Raw genomic sequence first — 19154 nt, 5'->3', positions numbered from 1 at the left:
TGATGAACATTTTCCTTAAATATATGATGAACATTTTTTATATAAACTTGCAAAGAACTTTGTATAATGCACGAAAAAAGAACGGAAATATTAACGCCCACACGTGTGGGCTGAGACCACTTCGTCCGAACGCCCTCGCTGCCGTGAGATGCGTTGCATCAATCTTAAAGCAGGACGCACAGACACGTCAGCAGTAGCGGTCGTGCGGGCTGTTTGGGTCCTCGCCCGAACGTTGTCCTCTCCTCGCTCGCTCACTCCCACCCTTCTCGTTGACCTCCCCCCCCTCCCCACACGGAGCAAGTGAGCAGAGAGAGAGAGGATCCCGGCGATTGAGAGAGGATTCCGGCTCCGTCAGGTGGCCGACGTCCGCGATGGCACAACTCCCCTTCACCCCACCCCAGCGGCCTCCTCCCCCAATACTCCTCGCTGTTTTCTCCCCCTTTTCTTCGCCGGATCTGAAGAAGGGCTGCCGGCGTCGACCTGCCGTCGTCGCCGAGGTTGGCGGGGTGAGGTCGGGTCTCGTTGTCTCCACATCGAGCGCGCGTAGCTCCGCCTCAATTCAGCACCGCGTCGCGGACGAGGAGCCGATGGAGCAGGGGATGCTTCTGGCAGAGCAGGCCACAGGCGCCGTCGGCGCCAACCCAGGCAACGGCAAGGGCGCCAATCCCCTCCAACCAGCCCCCGCATCCAGCACGGGGTCGGCAGCGGCGGGGGTGGCGCATTTTCCACTGACGGGTCACTCGCTTGCTGGTGCATTTTGTGTGTGGTACGAACGAAGAGGAACAAGAAAAGATCAGGTTGGAGAAAAGGAGGATCCGCATACGCCCATCTCTGTCAGCCGAAACCGAAAAGGCTTGAAATATGCTCCGAAAGTTGGCCGGTCGGTCCCATGAGAAACTCCGGTCTGATTTGGTTTTCTTTGGTTTATTTAGTGCGCAGTACTGTTTTCTACATCTGCGGGCTGTCCTGCGCTGCGTTCCTTTTGCTGATTTTGGTTGTTGACATTGTACGTACGTGTGAAGCCATATCAGTTGTTGGCATCGATCTCTATCATCATTGGAGTATGTGGCTGATGATCAACAGTTAACTAAGAGGCTGTCTTGATCGTACTAGCGTGCAAGTAGTAGATGTGCATCCGCCTGGCTTCTGGTCTGACTGGGACATGGGATTGATACGATCGGCCGTTGACTATGAATGAAGTATTCAGCATCTGGGTATCGAGCTGCCTGCCTGACATGGGAGGACGTCCCGGGATATGGTTTTCAGTACTGCTGCTTTGTTTTACTCGTCCAGTGGGCAGGCAGTATGTTTGTTCGATCTGGCTAGCTAGCCAGCTAATGGTACTACTAGTAATACTAGCTGAATGCCCGTGCGTTTCCACGGATCAATAAAAAATAAATAATCAAATAGTTGTTCTAAGTAAAGTGTGCATCAAAATGACAAGACGTGATTTCAATTCCAACAAATCAATATCTCTCCCACTTCTTTCTTCCTAGGCAATCATTGTATCTCTTTAACCTATCCTCCCTTACATCGTTTCTTTCACCTTGATTACCCTTCCTTTTCCTTCACCTTTTTTCACACTGTCGTGAGCAAGCCCCTCTTCAAAATCTTGTATTTTCATTGATGATACTATCGACAAAATATTATTTTGATCTATTTTTTGGTGGTCAATTAGTTGAATGGAAAATTAAGAAGTACCTCACAACTAACTGAAAAGAAACATGAACTCCGATGAGTATAAAAACAAAAGAACAAAAAAATTCTGAAAAAATAGACTCCCATTTTACAGCATATACCATTCCCAAACCCAAAGAAAAAGACTTGCAAACGAGGTATATTTAATTCAAAACAACTGACCTTTAGGTCACTCTCATTAAAAGTTATTTCTGTATCCGCCAAATGACTGGGAGAAGCATCTTGTGTTAAAGCACTTGTCTGTGCAGGGGCAGCTTGAGTTCAAGGTTGCCCTCTACCTCCTTAAAAGGAACTCCTGACCTCCTTGAGAATAGAAAGAAGCTCTACGTGCACCTTGCCTTCATCATGGTCAAATACAAACTAACAATTTAGAGCCATGATGTCTGCAATAGTTAGTTTAATCTCTTACAGGCCAAAAATCATATGAATTGATCAACTTAAAGTTTCAAGATTACCTTGAGCCTTAGATATTCTTTCTGATTTTGTATAGTTGCATGTCAAAGCTCCAAGCATGCTTGAAAACTGAGAGCGATGTGATAAGTTATGACTGACAGGAACATTAAGTAGCACAACCAACACGAAAATTACGACGACATACTACCATCACATGAAATATGTAAATGTGTGTGTGCACTATTTAGGTTCTCAACACTATCTCTCATGCTCTTCCTGTTTCGTTTCTCCTATCCAAGTGTCTCATGGCCAATCTAACAAAAAAAACAGCTTTCCACATAGATGTGGCCTTGATCAGTGACCCAACGAAAGCGGACATCAACCTTCAGGAAGTACTCGTCAAGCTCACCAAATGCCGGCTCACCGCAGAAGTAGTTCTGCACACATGAAGACTTCAAAAAAAAAATTAATGTGTTAAAAAATTCAAAGAAGCTACACATATAAAAGTGTAAAAAGGTATAATTGGGGACAAAATTGTGGAATAGCTCTGATGAATGCATAAAAGGCAGTACAGTACCAAAATAAATTAGTCTATGTGCCACTTTGACTATCAGAGAAGTTTAAATGCTCTTAATGTACCCTTGAAGAGAATAATCAAAATATGACACAATTCAATGTGCAGGCAACATGATACTAATTTATACACACGCACTTGTCATGCCCTTAGCAGGAACCATTTGAAAAAAAAGTAATCAATATTGGTATACATATACTTGTCTTGGACAGAAACCGAAACCTACATGCAGCTGAAATCATGCATCAAACCTGAACGTACAAAATACATCTACATTTGCTGAAGGTTGATAATTTTACAGTTTGATAGCCATCTGCAACCATGCATCAAACCTGAGCTTGCCAATTCCTCATGGAGAGAGCAGCAATGCCGGCTGAAAGAATAACCACGACAATGGCATCACCTGCTGCTGCAGGCTTTGAGATTCTGTCCAGGTAGCCTGGCGATCGACACGCTCGAATCCGATTCAAGACCAAGATGCGGCTCCTGGCCCTCCTTGCCACTGCCGTGATTGTTCTCGGGCTCACTACTCTCAACATCCTGTTCACGCTGCTCAGCAGGTTGAGATGGGGTGTCCAAATCCTCACTGATCTCTTCGCCATTGCTGATACCTGGAGCTGCTTCTGATGCTCTAACATCAAGCTCATCTACTGCCTTGGAGTAGTCTGATGCATCAGATTCTTCTACCACTGCAGCAACACCCTCTGATTCTGCAATCAAGCCAGAAACTGCATCCTGGATATTCAAGTGCTCCTCCAAGGCACTGGCACTACCAGGAGCTTCTTCTGACATTACAACATCAAGCTCATCTACTACCATGTCGTAGTAGCCTGATGCATCAGATTTTTCTCCCACTCCGGCATCATCAACTGGTTCTTCTTCCACCACAACATCACCTTCCGGCTCTGCAGCAGCACGCACACGGAAGCAGCAGACATGAACAGAACGAAAACAAGGGGAAGTAGGAACCTCAACGCGGATCCCTTCTTCACTGGAGCTCGCACCCCAAGCTCCGGCTCCGGTGTCAGTGCACGAGCTCGCGGAGGAGTCGCCCTAGGCTCCGGTGTAGAGACGCGAGCCGGCTCTGGCTTCACCGCAGCAACCTCCGATGACAGCAGAGGGGGCCACAGCGAATAGACACGGGCTCTGGCGCCAGGACGGAAGCCTCAGCGGCCTCAGATGGAGCGGTGAGAGCTGACTGCTCCCCTGGCAGGTGATTTTGCTGTGGTTGCTCTTGTTCCTCCTCCATACGCGAGGTCGTCCTCCGTGGTGGCAGTGGCGTCGGTTTCGTCGCTCCTCTCGGAGGCGGAGGCGAAGCCGTCCTCGAGGCGCCTGACGCCAGCGCCGAGGGGGTTAGGCTTGTAATGGAGGAACCGCGGCCTCGGCGAGGTGTAGTTGGTCTTGGGGTTGTACAGGGTCGCCCGTGACGGCAGGAGGGGGTCGTCGGCACTGAGGTCGGGCTTCTCCGGCGCGTACTCCACCTCCACCTGCAATAAGCCATGTCGTTAGGACTTAGGAGCAGATTACAGGGAGGCGGAACTGGAGCTCTCCTGGGGGTGGGGGTCGGGTTCAGGGCGGGCGCTCTCCTCGCAGGCCCCGCCAGCGTCGGCATTGGCGCCCGCAACCCTGCCCTTCCTGTCCCTGCGGCAGTGCCGACGGCGGGGTGGCCGCGTCCGGTGTTCCCATGGCTTGGGGCTCGCCGCATCCGCCACGGCAGCGACGGCGGTGAGGGTTGGCGGTGGGCATGATCGTCATCAGCAGAAGCGAGCGAGGCGACCCCCTCCTCCTCGGCGCCTCCGCTGCGCTCCTTCCTCTCTGTGTCCGCGACGATTTTTGGCAGGAGAGAGACGAGATCGTGAGCGAGGGGTTGGGGAGAGGTGGGGGCGGGACGTGTTTGTGGGCGGCAGTTTATTCTTTTTTAGCGACCATGGGGTGGGAGCGTGGGCTGATTTTCCGGGTTTCTCGTGCGTGCGGGATCGAGCGATTTTTTTACCGCGTGTCGATGGGGTGGGGGTGCTGGAGGTCGAACCATCACGACGTTCGATCCCCCTTTAATAGTAGAGAAAAGTTTGTCATCTAAGCGATAAACCATCTGTGCAAAAATAAGCCGGGTTAATACTGTCTCGAAGCCACATCTGTCAACAGAGGGGATAAGATAAGCATCGTCACTAGGTGGTCTATGGACCTAGATATTTTTTTTTACTTCAGGTGTTCTTTATAGTACTACCCTAACAGTTGATGAATACTAGATCAGAAGTTTTTTTCAAGAAAAAAAAAAGATAAGCATCTGCGCTAATCAACTGGTCTTCTCCATCCATGTGCGGCGAGAGGAGAGGGAAATGTATTTTTCGAAAAAGGGTGTTTTTTATTGACTCATACAGTAGCATCGAGGGATACAATCATGATGAGTACACCCGGCCTCTGCATAACTAAGATGCACACAGCCAGCACAACACACACACACAAAAATGATCACGCCGGCAAAGACAAAGTCATGCAAAGACCAAAGCTATGCCTAGGCGGAGGAAGAAAAGAAAAAAAAAACCGAAGCAATGAAACAACGATTGACGATGTACAACGGTGACCATCGGCCCCAGTCATCTCTTGACATCATAAAGACTCCGAGAAGGGTTCTCCAAAAGCGACGCCTCCAAAAGGGAACGACGCACAAGCGCCGCCGTCGCCAAATCCAACCACCAAGAGTTGGCTCACGGGTTTTCACCCTGAAGAGCAAATCTGAGCAAACTCCGAGCAATGCCGTAATCAGGGTAACGACATAAAGAACGCCGTCATTGCTAGGTATAACCAATTAGGTCAGACCAAAGTTTTTACCCCGCAGCAATGCACTCGGTCTGTGTGGCACGAACGAAGAAAGAAGCAATTAAAGAGGTGGCAATAGGAGATGAACGGGCACGACCCAAACAACCATCTCTGCCAACTGAAACCGAAAAAAAAAAACTGAAGATTTTACGTGGCCACCGGTCCAAGCAAAAGCTAAAAAAGAAAGAAAACAAAATGGCATCGTTTGGCTTTACTACCTTCTTGTGCTAGGTGTGAAACTATAAGTAGGGTACATCGGTCTATCATTGGCATTGGCATCTTTGGTGACGCGGCCAATGATGAAGATCTAATTGGAAGGCTCCTGTGTTTGGTAGACATGTGCATGCTTTCTTTGATTCTATGGACCGGCTGCTGAGACAGGGGATCGACGGGTCGTTGACTATGTGCTGATGAGCATCTGCGCGTGGAATCTGCCTAACATGCGTCGTCCTAGCTGGGAGCTGCACTTCTTTTTTTCAGTGTGCAGGCGTATGTTTGCTGGATCTGGCTAGCCAACTAGTGTAATTTCTAATGAAAAACTGTCTTCAGATCGGTGAGGTAGTACTACAAAGGAAGTCTTGCTAAGCTTCTTTTCTTTTTAAGATTGCTCGCCACATTTGCCATTTTAGTAATGATTCTGCACTGTATGAACCCAATATAGAGAATACTACTCCATATACAAGAATTGTAGAACAGGTCACTGGGATCAGATAAGAATAAGCATCCTCTCATCAAAAACAAAAGAAGATAAGCACAAGCATCGTTCTTGGGAGAGCAGGAAGCAGATTCGGATTCCATCCGTGCCGGTGTCCCGTACGCACGGTATATGCCCTGCGCGTCTGCCAAGCCGGCAAAATGGAGGGAGAGGGATCCATCCACCCGACCCATAACCGAAACCCCGCATGTATACGTAGCTTCCACTCCACCACGCACTGGCTGCGCATACGATACGACCCAATCCAAACGGTGCAACACATTGTCGGCCGCACACCGATAGCGTACCGGCGGTGCGTAGCATAACGGAACCCTGTCCCTGTCCCCCGCGCGCTCCAGCGGAGCACGGCGGAGACCGCCGCCGGACGTACGCCAGTCGCCAGGACCATTTCCCTCTTCGCCGTTCACACCACCGACCCAACCTAAACACGGCATGCATGCATGCAGGCATGCATATGCCAGCTGAGATCAGGTCACGGGTGGTCACATCCCGTGTCTACGATGAAGTCAAACACCTGCTTGCTTCTCATCGGAAAAAAAAAACGCATGTTTGCTTTCACCTTTTTTGGGGCGAAAGCCAATCCGGACGTGATTTTCATCCGCACCAGACACCAGCCCTGTAAGACTCCAACACACCCGATCCATTGAAATCCCTCTTCTGGTTCCCTTTTCTTCCGCTCCAGCCCCGCTCCCCTTCCTTTCATCCGCATCCTCATCAGGCATCCTCGACATCCGCAGACCCCATCAACGTGACTGCCCGCCCTGGACTACATCGATTTCCATCCAGGAATCCCTACGCAGCAAAGTACCCTCTGCATCCATGCCGACGCCATCCATGGCGGACACCACACCCAGCAGGTGTTTGGTCAAATGTCATTCAGCTGGATTCTCGATGTTCGAGGATGAGTCTGTTGTGCGATGCGTGGTTGGCCGTTTTCTGAGGACTTTGTAGGCATGAACAAGGGCTCAGCCTTTGGGCAAGGCTTGCATGGTTAGTTTCATGAGCCAAAAAACTTTGCACCCTACAGCATGTACGTCATCCATAGTCACGAACGCATCGGTGATACAGTATCAACGACTCTGTCATAAAGTTTTGTGCTGCGATTCACCAAGTCCAGACAAGGTGCCATTGGGCTTGTCAATCATGTAGATCGTGAGTGTTGCTTCATGTTCGTTAGTTTATTCATTCACTCAATGAATATGTACACGTTGTATAGTATGCATGCACTGTCTTGATGTACTACATGACCAAGGCAGACCATCCACGCATATACATTTTTTGGATGAAACTCAAGGGACAATTTGTATGGGATGACATGTGCAGTTACATGAAGCTCATAGGGCGCAATATGCTTTCACGCGTGAAATGAACGATGCACACCATGCCATAGGACACCACCCCTTGCACTGCTACCTACAAAGTCCGTTGATACACCAACCATGCATCGCACTACAACTCGTCCTCCTTCACCGAGTACCCCGTCATCGTGCTTACTCTGAAAAACAACATTAAGTTTGAAAAAAAGCTCCATGGCATTTGAGAAAACGCCGGCCTGTCAAGCGTGGCGGTCGCCAACTTGCCATGGAAGCCGTCGGCAGTGGGGCAGGGGGTATCTGGCTGTGAAGGGATCCTGGGTGGACTGCGAGGGTGTAGGTAGGGGCTGCGACGTCCGTGCGGTGGCCAGAGAGGTACAGCGGCGGCGTTGGACAAGGAGATCACATATGCAAAGGAAAGGGGGTAAGGGTGTAGTGGAAGAGAAGTTGACCCGGGCTTCACACAAAAAAGAAAGTTGACCCGGAAGCATGGCGGCGGTCCGAACTCCCGCAAAGTCCCCTACCCCCTCCCTCCGCCGCTTTGCGGAAAAATGACGTCTGAAACACTCCCTAGACCGATAGGGTACAACGCAGGACGACCCACGCTGGATGGCGGAATGGATCTGAACTGCTCAGTCCAAATGAACATGCCCTCAGGTTGAAGTGAGAGCTCGCCATGAATAAACGAGGACGGCACCCCAGCGAAAACCCAGCAGGAACTCAGCTAGTAGAGCTCAGATCTCCTCAGGATTTCTTGAACGCGTCACTCACTCGCTCGTTGCAACGTTCCCATAGTAAAAACTTGTTCGCTACGTCAGTGGATGTGGTTGGTGCTTGTTTCAATAATCCTCGCGCATTTCCCGGTGATGGGCCACTCACTCACTTGCTCGCCGAGATGGACTCTGTGTGGTGGGTAGTATGAACGAAGGAAGAAGAAAAGCGTTGGCAAAAGGCAAAAGGAGATGGAGAAATGCTGAAAGGGTACGACGACCCAAACATCCATCTCTGTCAAGTGTCAACTGAAACCGAAATGATTTCCGGTTTGCTTTGCTTCGCTTCGCTTTGTTCTACCGTTCCTCTTCTCTTCATCCATTTGGCCTGCACTTCCTTTTTGCCGGTCATAATTTGGCTGACAACGTAGGTGTGAAAGTATACCTTTTGTACCAGTACCATGGCATGGACCCATAGATAGCTCATTGGCAGTGGCATTGGCGTACGTGGTAATTTGTCCAAACATAAAAGGCTCGTGGCATGCATGTAGTACATGTGCTGATGTGCGAGCTTTCTTTGATCAGTGCTGCTATGCACACGATACCTGACGGACGATTGATGCACGATACTGCAAATCAAACCATCCATACGAGGGACCAGGTGCAACACAGCCAGTGAATTAAGATATCGTGCATCAATCGTCCAGCAGATGTCGTCTCTTCCCTGTGAAGTAGTTTCGTTCTTTGATTCTCTGGACCGGCTGACACATGAGATCGATGGGTCGTTGATTGTGCTGGTGGATCAGCATCTGCGCGTCGATCTCATATCGGCCGCCTAACATGGGTCGTCCCAGCTGGGATATGGCCTCGCTGCTGCATTTAATAAATTTAGTAAAACCCTGTCGTCAGATCAGTAAAATTTCTGGACGCGTACATTAGTACATCTTTACATACAAGATGCTTAATAAAGCAGGTGACAGACGTTGATATGAAGCTTAAAGATGCTCTGTTATCTTTTTAATTTTGTCATGTCGATCTTTATGTGACTTATACTTTGATCTTTATAATATGATGAACGAGACACATCTAGTGTACAACTCTACGTACATGCGTAAATTAGTTGGTCTTGTGCATGTGCATGTGCGTGCGTGCGCGCACGTGTACGTTGCAAGTAGCGTACAGGCGCAGGTACCCGACCAGAGGAGGAGAGGGTGTCGATGGAGAGCAAGAACAAGCAGCGAATTGGAATTCCACTCGTGCCGGCGTCCGTCGTTGTTGCTTCCTGTACGTGCTACGGTATATGCCGTGCTTCTGCTAGGCCTCCGGCGAAATCGCCTAGCTGGCCAAACGGTGCCGGACAAGTATTGCCCGGCCTGTAGGCCGGAGGAAGGAGGAGAGCTAGGTCATCGGCGGGACCGCACACCGACGCCATAGATACCTGCGGCCGGTAAATCGTGGGGCCCACACGCTCGCTCGTTCCAGCGCACCGCCGCCGGACGTACGGCAAGACCGTAGTCTGCCTCTGCTTGTTGGCTGCACGTCCACACCGACCACACTCACCTAAACAGGGCAGGACCAGAGAGAATACCGTGTCAACATCTCAAGTCAAACGCCTGCTTCTTGTTTCTTGCGCATGGCCAGACAGAATTAAGAGCAACTCCAACGGGGCGATCCAAACGGACGCGCATTTTGTCCGTTTGGGTCGGCTGCGCGGACGTCCATGTCCGCTTGGCCAGAGAGAATTAAGGGCTCGTCTTTCTTTTTTAAGCAAAAGCAAGCAAGGGGTTTGGGCCCCGATTTATTCTGTTCGAAATGAGAAGCCGACACGCCTCGTTAAAAATGAGAAACAACGATTTCTTCTCAACAAATGAACAAACAAAAAGGAAGCGAATGAATTGCCATCGAGCGGGGTTTTTCTTTTTGTTTTTGGTTTGGCCATTTTTGACTATTTTTTCAGCAACTCTTGTCTACATTACAGCTCAATAGAAGAAGAGAAAAGTGATTTTTGCTTATTGCCAGGCGCTTGGAATTTTTTCACGCGCAAGACGAGGCCTGCGGGGATGACGTGACGGGCATCAGCCACGATGAGGCCAAGCCAGGACCTCACCGGAGGCAGGGACGACACTGCGAGCGGCAGTGTTGCGGGTGGAGGTGAGGAAGGAACTTCACAGGTAAGGGGGGGGGGGGGGGTGCAAGGGATCGCCAGGTTTCCTGCGGGGGAGGGGTATAGAAGGATGACCGAGGTGGTTGCCAGCAGCGACAATGGGGGGAGGTCGAGAAGAGGGTGTGGCAGTGCGCGATAGTGCGTACAAGCCATGTATAGTGGAGCGTGCATGAGGAAGAAGATTAGCAGCGCTGATCTATTTTGAACCATTGGATGAAGACCTGATGGTCTTGATAAAAAGTGATCGATGCAAAACTTTTTTTAGATTTCTGACTAACTAAAAAAAAGAAAAGAAAAAGAGATTGCATGTTTTTCCTTTGCATCACACGTACATTTGATTGTTTCATATTCGGTTAATTCCCTCCTACTCATCAAAACGAAATAAAAATGATAATTCTACATGCATATCTTATCTTGCTTACAAATGGCCCCACGCCTTCGGTTACTCGAACCAAATTTGGGGTTGTCACATATAACTGGCAATCATCAAGCAGCCAAAATATAAATGAGGTTACATATCGTATCCTACTTACAAATAGCTCCACATCTTTGGTTATTACTTGAGCCAAAGTTGGAGTCGGCACATATAACTGATAGATCTCTCCGTGAATAAACGCGGATGGCACCCCAGCGGAATTCTCCGTGAAAATTCGAACACGGGCGAGTGGGTTCAACAACACAAACTCGGCTAGAGCTTTTTTGTTCTCCTCGGGATTTCTTGAACGAGTCGCTCACTCGCTTGTTGTTGCATTCCCAATGACAAACTTGTTTGCTACGTCAGGAGATTTGCGGCTTGGTGCTGATTTCAATAATCATGGCGCATTTTCCGGTGATGGGTCACTCGCCGAGTTGGACTCTGTGTGGTATGAACGAACAAAGAGGAAAAGAGCTGGCAAAAGCCAAAAGAAGACGGAGAAATGCTGAAACCCAAACATCCATCTCTCTCAACTGAAACCCAAAAGCATTCCGGTGTCCTTTGCTTCCCTTCCGTGTGCTATCCATCTATGCATGGGCTTGCGCTTCACTGCGTTCCTTTTGCCCTGCCATTGCAGTACCATTGGCATTCTGTTCTTGATGTTTCCTTTTCCTCTCTTCTGGAATTGTGGTCGTACCTGTATCTTGTGAATGAGAAACAAGTTTCTGGCTTTCTTATGATGGCCAATGATTTTGGAAGGCTCGTGGCTTGCAACTACGGGCCAGTTCTTTTGGGCGATTCTGGTACCTTCTCAGCTTCTCTCAAAAATCATCACTTCATATGTTTTTTACAATCCTGGCTAATTAGACCTTAAGTAGATAGAATTGTAAAAAAAAATATAAAGTAACGATTCTGGAAGAAGCTGGGAAGGAGGGTGATTCTGGGAGAATCGTCGAAAAGAACTGGCCCGTAATGTGCTGATGTGCAGGCCTTCGTTTGAATCTCTGGACCGGCTGACACAGCGGATGGATGGGTCGTTGACATGGATCAGCATCTGCGCGTCGATCTCATCTGCCGAACATGCATGCGTCGTCCTAGCTTAGCTTAGCTGGGATATGGCCTCACCGGTGCATTTTTTTCATAATTTCAGTGGGCAAAAGCGTATCGGTATGTTGGTTCGATCTATCTATATAACCAACTAAATTAAGTAAAACCATGTCATTGGATCGATAAAGTATGGATAAGTATTTATTAATACTCCGTTTCAAATTACTCGTCACAGAAATGGATGTATCTAGAACTAAAATACATCTAAATACATCCATATCTACGACAAGTAATTCGGAACGGAAAAATGTACATATTAGGGCATCTCTAGCCGCGCTCCCAGGAAGGCCTCCCTAGGCGTTTCTTTGCGCCGGCACCGAAAAATCAGTCCAGTCGCGCCCTCAGGAGTCCGATTTTCGCCGGCTTGGGCCGAAAACAGCGCCGGCGGACCCAGACCGAACCCGGCGCGCTGGGGCGAACTGTTTTGGCGCGAAACAGCCGCGGGCCCGCCGCGTCAGCGACTCTACCCTCTTCTCGCCCCTTCGTCGTCCTCATCGCCTCGTTTCCCGCGGTGAATTAATGCCAAAGCTGCCGCGCTGCCGCGCCGGTCAGCCTGCGCCATTGATGCCTCACGGGCGGCGCAGTGAATACCGGATGACGCGCGTCCCTCGCCCTCCCTTGCCCGCCACGCGTACTCACGGCGGCTCGCGCACGGGCGGCGCCTCGGCCTATATAAGACGCGCCCCAGCGCACTCGGCGACTCGCACTCTCTCGCCGTCGTCGTTCCTCCCTCTCCTCTCTCTCGCCGTCGTCGTTCCTCCCTCTCCTCTCTCTCACCGTCGTCGTTCCTCCCTCTCCTCTCTCTCGCCATCTCCAGCACCCATGGCCGAGCGCTTCCCAGGCGACGGCGCGGCGGCGAACGGCTTCGGCCGACGGCATCTTCACGAGAGCGAGGCTCGCCTCCTTTTCGAGGCTGAGTACCCGGTCCCGCCGGACATGCGGGTGCCCGGGGCGTGGAGGATCAGCGTCGGCGGCGTGCCGGTGCCCCCGATACCCACTGGCGCGGCGCGGCGTGCGGAGATCGCACGCATCCGCTCGTCCCTGCCGCGTGCGGCGAGGGAGGGGCCACGGTACGTCCCCGACTGCCCGCTCTGGGAGCCCTACTTCCGCCGCCGTCACGCCGAGCAGTCGAGGCCACCAACGGCGTCGAGCCCTCCGGCAGGCTCAACGCCGTCGGCCGGCGTCGGTGGTGGGGCGTGCCCGGGCGCATGTTGGAGGCCGTCCTCGAGTACATCGAGGGCGGCAACACGCCGCGCCTTGAGTACCCCGCTCCCCCGTCCTTCACACGCCGCCGGGGAAGCTCCTGGACCCCGAGGCGCATGGAGACCGGGGGGGTCCTCCTCCTCGTCCGGCGGCTCCCCCTGCCTCCACCTCCGCCCCGTCAAGCCGGAGCCCCAGGGCGCGCCTGTTAGCGCGCGCACCCGCCGCTCCGGCGTCCGCATCAGCGACAACGCCTCCCCCACCAGCCACTTCGTCCTCGTCGAGCCCAAGCCGGAGCCCGGCCTCCCCGCGGAGTACGAGGAGGTAGCCCGGCATGGCTTCTCCGACGAGGACGCCCTGCGGTGGGCGCGGGACGACTACCTCCGCGACGAGATGGTCCGGCAGCGCCGGGCCCTGGAGGAGATCGCCGCCCGCAAGCGTGGGCGCGAGGACGAGCACGGCGTCGTGGTCCTCGAGAGCGACGACGACGACGACGCCCCGAACCGTCCAACCCGCCGCGCCAACCGGGGAGGGATGCAGCAGGGACGGCGGAGGTGTCGGCGGGGACGACGACGACGGCGGCGGCGGCGGCGGTGACTACACGCGGTTCTACCGCCTCCTCGGCATGTAGAACCGCGTGGGCGGGCGGTGAGGCGGGCGGCGAGGGAGACGGCGGGGGTAGCCCGCGGTAGTTTTTCCCTTTTTTGTAAAATATGTTTAAATTTAAACAAACTCCCTAATGTTTGCGTTAAATTTAAGTCATACTTGTGCCGTATTTGATTTTTTTTTTTAAAACATGGGCGCCGTGACTGGGGGCATCACGTCACCAGTGCACGATTTAGCACCGGTACGTCCCAGGAAGCGATTTTTTGTCTCTTCTGAAGGGGCCAACGGCTAGAGATGCCCTTACCCGCCGCCGACGCCATACCGGCGCCCGGCGGTGCGGTGCGTGGCTGGAGGGAGACGGAGTCGCACCGTGAACTAAACCGCGGGCGGGCCCCACGCGCTCGTTCCAGCGCAGCACCGCCGCTGGACCTGGACGTACGCCAACACCGTCTACCTCTTCTCTGCACGTTCACACACACTGACCCAGACCCGGCATGCACACATGACAGCTGAGATCACGTCACCGATACCGTGTCAAGATCAAGTCAAACACCTTTCTTGTTCTTCTGCATGGCCAAAAGAATTAAGGGCTCCCCTTTCTTTTTTAAAAGACTACACACAAAAAAAAAACCAAGGGCTTTATGCTCTACTCGATACTTTCTCCGTCCGGAAATATTTGTCGGAAAAAAATAATGTACATAGACATATTAAAAATGAGAAACGACCGTCTTCTAGCAAATCAAGTGCCATCGTTTTTGCGCGCGTGTGTGTGCCCATTTTTGACTCTCTTTTTGGCACCTCTCGTCCGTGCTACTCCATTGGTAAAGAAATCTACGAAGAGCGTTCATATCACTAAAATAATAACCTAAAAGATCTTATATTTATGTATGGAGGGAGGGAGGGAGTACAGTACATACTACTACTGGTACAATTCAAAAGGGGAAAAAAGAGACTCATGTGCATTTTTTGACAGTTTTCCTGTTTGATTTGATTAATTCCCTCCTACTTTCCGGAAGAGAAATTAAAATGAAAATTCCTCATGCATATCTTATCTTGCTTACAAATGGCCCCACACCCTCCGTTACTCGAGCCAAAACTGGAGTCGTCACATGTACTCCCTCCGTCCCGAAATACTTATCAGAGAGATGGATAAAATTAGATGTATCTATATCTAAAGTACGTCTAGATTCATCCATTTCTCTGACAAGTATTTTCGGACGGAGGGAGTAATTGGTACTAAAGCAGCCGAAATATAAATGAGGTTGCACATCTTATCCAACTTATAAATAGCTCCACGTCTTCGGTTACTTGAGCCAAAGTTGGAGCTGGAACATATAATAATTGGCAAACAATAACTACGTCATTAATTTTGGTGCGATGGAGTCTATCTTCGACGATAAACCTTGGAAAAAAGTCTAAAACAGACCTTGAACTTGTAGACCAAAGCTAAATCGAACCTCAAATTTCGAATCCCTGAAATCAGCACATGTCCCTGAAACCTAACGAGAGCTAAAATGGAAAGTGTAAATTTACATCACATGTCCAAAAATAGTTTTAGTAGCGAAGTTACTGCGGGTCAAATGTCAACATGGTGAAGTCAAGCCACCGAGCTCCGGTAGAACACGAGAAACGGCTCCAGCATTTCAGCGTCGCCGAATTTCCGTTTCGAGATATATGGAGCAAGTATTAAACACTTGCTTGTTATATTTACAGCCTCTGTCCGTCCGTAGATATATCGACTCCTCATCTCGTTCCCCTCTCCGCTCTCCTTGCAATCCATCGGCATCGCCCGCCGCGTCGTCTTCCTCTCGCCTTCCTCCTCCTCCTCCTGCTCCTCGGCCCCGCCTAACCTCCCTCCCCCTGGTCCACGGCGACCTCGGACTTTCCTCCACCAAACCGCGCCAACCCCCATTCCATTGGCCGCCTCCTCAAACATCCCCCCGCCATTCGCGCCACCATCCATTCCATTCCCATTCCTCCCTGCTCCCCCACAGCTGCTCCATCCGCCCGCTTCCGCCCCCTTTGCCTTTGACTCTCGCCGGCCGGAATCGGCCCAACTCCCCCCTTCTTATCCCCGGCCCTCCCTCTCCCCGGACCCCTCAGCCCAGCAAGTTCTTTGGAAGGAAGAAGAGGTGATTTTGGTACTAGCGATGGCGTCGATCCGGCGGCCGCACTCGCCGGCCAGGGCGCAGCACCTGCTGCGGCACAACCACCCCTTCGCCACCGCCTCGCCGCCCTCCTCGCCGCTGCGCCACGCCTCCTCCGCCGCCTCGGCCGCCGCGCCCTCCTCCTCCTCCTCGCCCAGGAAGCCGGGCCACCCGCACCCGTTCCTCTTCTTCACCCGCCGCCCGCTCCCGCGCTTCGCCGCCTTCTTCCTCCTCGGCTCCTTCATCGGCCTGCTCCACCTCCTCTCCCACCTCCCGCTCCACCACACCCTCCCCGCCCACTCCTCCTCCTCCCCCCACCTCACCCACCTCCAGCAACAGCAGCAGGACCAACCCATGACCCAGCAGCAGCAGCAGTACCTAGCCGACGACGCCGCCGGCGGCGACGAGGAGGACGCCAACAAGCTGCTCATCGTCGTCACGCCCACGCGCGCGCGGGCGTCGCAGGCCTACTACCTCAGCCGGATGGGCCAGACGCTGCGCCTCGTCCGCCCGCCCGTGCTCTGGGTCGTCGTCGAGGCCGGCAGGCCCACCCCGGAGGCCGCCCTCGCGCTGCGCCGCACCGCCGTCATGCACCGCTACGTCGGCTGCTGCGACGCCCTCAACGCCTCCGCCTCCCCCGCCGTCGACTTCCGCCCGCACCAGCTCAACGCCGGCCTCGAGGTCGTCGAGAACCACCGCCTCGACGGCGTCGTCTACTTCGCCGACGAGGAGGGCGTCTACTCCCTGCCGCTCTTCGACCGCCTCCGCCAGATCAGGTACCCCCATCCCGCCTTCAGATTCAGCCGTGTATGCCTACGAAATGTGCGATCTTTGACCAATTTTTATTACACATCTGAAGAATCAAGATCCAAGTTCCAATGTATGCTTGCTTTCTAGGACGGCAAAGCAAAATTTGGCATCTAGAGCTCAAATATCAAAACTTCATCCAAGGAGTTGCTATCCGAATTGAATTTTTTTGTTTTCTTAGAAGATTCGGTAGTGCACATGATTTACCTTCCAGGTTGCCATTGATGCTTCAATCTCAGCACACATTCCTTGCCTGGAACAGCAGTTAGTATCTGCTAGTCTGGCAAGCAAATGAATCTGAAACCTTATGCTCTGTTTATCACTGGATAAAATTGGATGATGTGTAAAGCTCCATCCAACTCATTGTTGACTTGCTGCTGCCTGTCATTGATTTAGGAGGTTCGGCACATGGCCTGTTCCGACGATCTCCGAGGGCGGCCACGACGTGGTGCTGGAAGGGCCCGTATGCAAGCAGAACCAAGTTGTGGGGTGGCACACAAGTGGGGATGCCAACAAGCTCCAGAGATTTCATGTCGCCATGTCGGGCTTCGCGTTCAACAGCACCATGCTCTGGGATCCCAGGCTGAGGTCCCATCGGGCCTGGAACTCGATCCGGCACCCGGAAATGGTGGAACAGGGCTTCCAAGTAAGCTCCTCCTTGCTTGTCTTTAGATCTCTTGAGTTACACATAACATGTTCAAGTCAAGTACTATAATGGCTAGTACTGTATGAGTGTTCATTTTAATTGATCGGCATTTTGTCCTGTCCTAACCGCTATACCGACACCGCAAACGTGGAAATTCAAAATAGAACAAAAGGTGTCAATGGAGCAAAATAAGAACAAAAAAACAGTTGTATGTAGCCATCTAACAACATGGTGATCAATCAAACAAATGGGAGATCCCATTTGCAAGCTTTGTTTGGGCCTTATTGGCTATGCTTTTCTGCATGGGGTATTAACAGCTGAGATTCTTCTTGTTACTTTGCAGGGAACCACGTTTGTGGAGCAGTTAGTGGAGGATGAGAGCCAGATGGAGGGCATACCTGCAGACTGCTCCCAAATAATGAACTGGCATGTGCCATTTGGATCTGAGAGCCCGGTCTATCCCAAAGGGTGGCGGTCCGCGGCGAATCTGGATGTGATTATCCCTCTAAAATAAATAGTTTCATCAGCAGCTCTGTTCGTCAAAGCACTAACTCGTTTGACAGGTCGGTTTACTTTTCGATCCCCTCTCGCAAACTCTGCTTTCGCTCTCTGCATCTGGATTGCGATGCGTCGTTGTTTCTCACTTATTGTGTGTTTGTGTCCTTCAACTTGACACTAGCAACTATACACGGGTGTCATTTGGTTATGTTTGTCCTGTCTCTTTATTCCAGTGACATTTTCTCCACGAAATTGCAGAAAGTGTGCAATGGTAGGGCTCGGTGTGTTAGATTAGTTGGCATCTGATTGTGACCCCTTTGAATTTTCATCTACCGGGTGTCCTTGGTTGACGGTGACAACGGTGTGTGCGGCTGGCTTTCAGTCACCATGCAATTAATTATTTCCATGGAAATATTTCTACGTCACGCAATGCTAGATTGGTTCGATTTAATAATCTTCTGATAATTTGATGTATATCCATTAAGCTGAATAATGAAGGATGCGGTTCAGACCGCTACCGAACTGTAGTTAAATGACACAAATTGATATCAGTTGATTATAAAAAAATGAGGCGAACTTCGCAAGAACCGGCCTATGCATTTGTTTGCGTACATCACAGCTATCGCTTTCGCCTTGGAATAAGTTCTTTTTTCCAAGCCTCTGAATAAGTTTGTATCTTAGTTGTTGCAATGCATTTATGCTTAGAACTTTATCTGAACCCAATTGCTGGTGCTTTGTTTCAGGCATTTACATAGCAGTTGAGCCTTGAAGATTGGGCTTAACAGGTGCAGAGGCATTCCAGGCTGACTTACCTTTGAGCAGCAGCGGCGGCTCTTGGCAAGACGTTGCTACATAGTAGTTTTCGCAGTACGACTTTTGAGAAATATTTTGTAGGATGGAGAACTGGTGGGGCAACTCAACTCTTTGCCGTGTAAATGTAAATGTTGTCGCGATTTGTATTCATTTGTTGAGTTGCAAAAGCCAAAAGGTGAAATATATATGCAAGATTTGAATATCTTTCAGTTGTTGCACATGGTCTTGGTAGATGCTCAATACAAAGGTTTAAAGGTGCCCTTTGATTCGCAGGATTCTTGAAATGCATGAATAGGAGAAATTTTAGTTGAATGTCTACTAAGATCCTATAGGATTAGAAAATCGTAGGAATTTAGATCAAAGAGTGTTTGATGACCAAGAGGTTTGTGGATGGAAATTTTCCTCTAGAAAGGAGTCTAGAGCAATTTTTACAAAAAAATACTCTCTTTGTTCACTTTTATAAGACTTTGAAGACATTTTAGACAATGTGCAAAACAGCCTATTTTGAGTTGTCTAAAACGACTTACA

At 50.9% G+C, this 19154-nt stretch overlaps 1 protein-coding gene and 1 pseudogene across 1 annotated transcript; one reads left to right on the top strand and one right to left on the bottom strand.

Moving 5' to 3' along the window:
• Positions 1-1980: 1980 nt before the first annotated feature.
• On the bottom strand, positions 1981-7036 carry LOC125534772 (uncharacterized; annotated as a pseudogene).
• Positions 7037-15289: 8253 nt separating this feature from the next.
• Positions 15290-18828, top strand: LOC125535204 (putative glucuronosyltransferase Os04g0103100). Its single transcript, XM_048698246.2, has 4 exons — positions 15290-16638; positions 17066-17315; positions 17659-17878; positions 18557-18828. The coding sequence occupies exons 1-3, from the start codon at positions 15866-15868 to the stop codon at positions 17827-17829; spliced, it is 1194 nt and encodes a 397-aa protein (XP_048554203.2). The 5' UTR covers positions 15290-15865; the 3' UTR covers positions 17830-17878; positions 18557-18828.
• The last annotated feature ends 326 nt before the right edge of the window (positions 18829-19154 follow it).

Source organism: Triticum urartu, chromosome 2A (genome assembly GCF_056163025.1).
Source record: "Triticum urartu cultivar PI428250 chromosome 2A, HENAU_Tu73, whole genome shotgun sequence".
Lineage (NCBI taxonomy): Eukaryota > Viridiplantae > Streptophyta > Magnoliopsida > Poales > Poaceae > Triticum > Triticum urartu.
The sequence above is the reverse complement of the archived record's forward strand: the minus strand, read 5'-3'. Positions and strand labels throughout refer to the sequence as shown.

Bases quoted from the DNA above. Each gene is read 5' to 3' on its own strand.
- LOC125535204 (XM_048698246.2), top strand. From the start codon at position 15,866: ATGGCGTCGATCCGGCGGCCGCACTCGCCGGCCAGGGCGCAGCACCTG. The intron at 16,639-17,065 runs GTACCCCCATCC...TCATTGATTTAG, and splicing joins GACCGCCTCCGCCAGATCAG to GAGGTTCGGCACATGGCCTG. The intron at 17,316-17,658 runs GTAAGCTCCTCC...GTTACTTTGCAG, and splicing joins TGGTGGAACAGGGCTTCCAA to GGAACCACGTTTGTGGAGCA.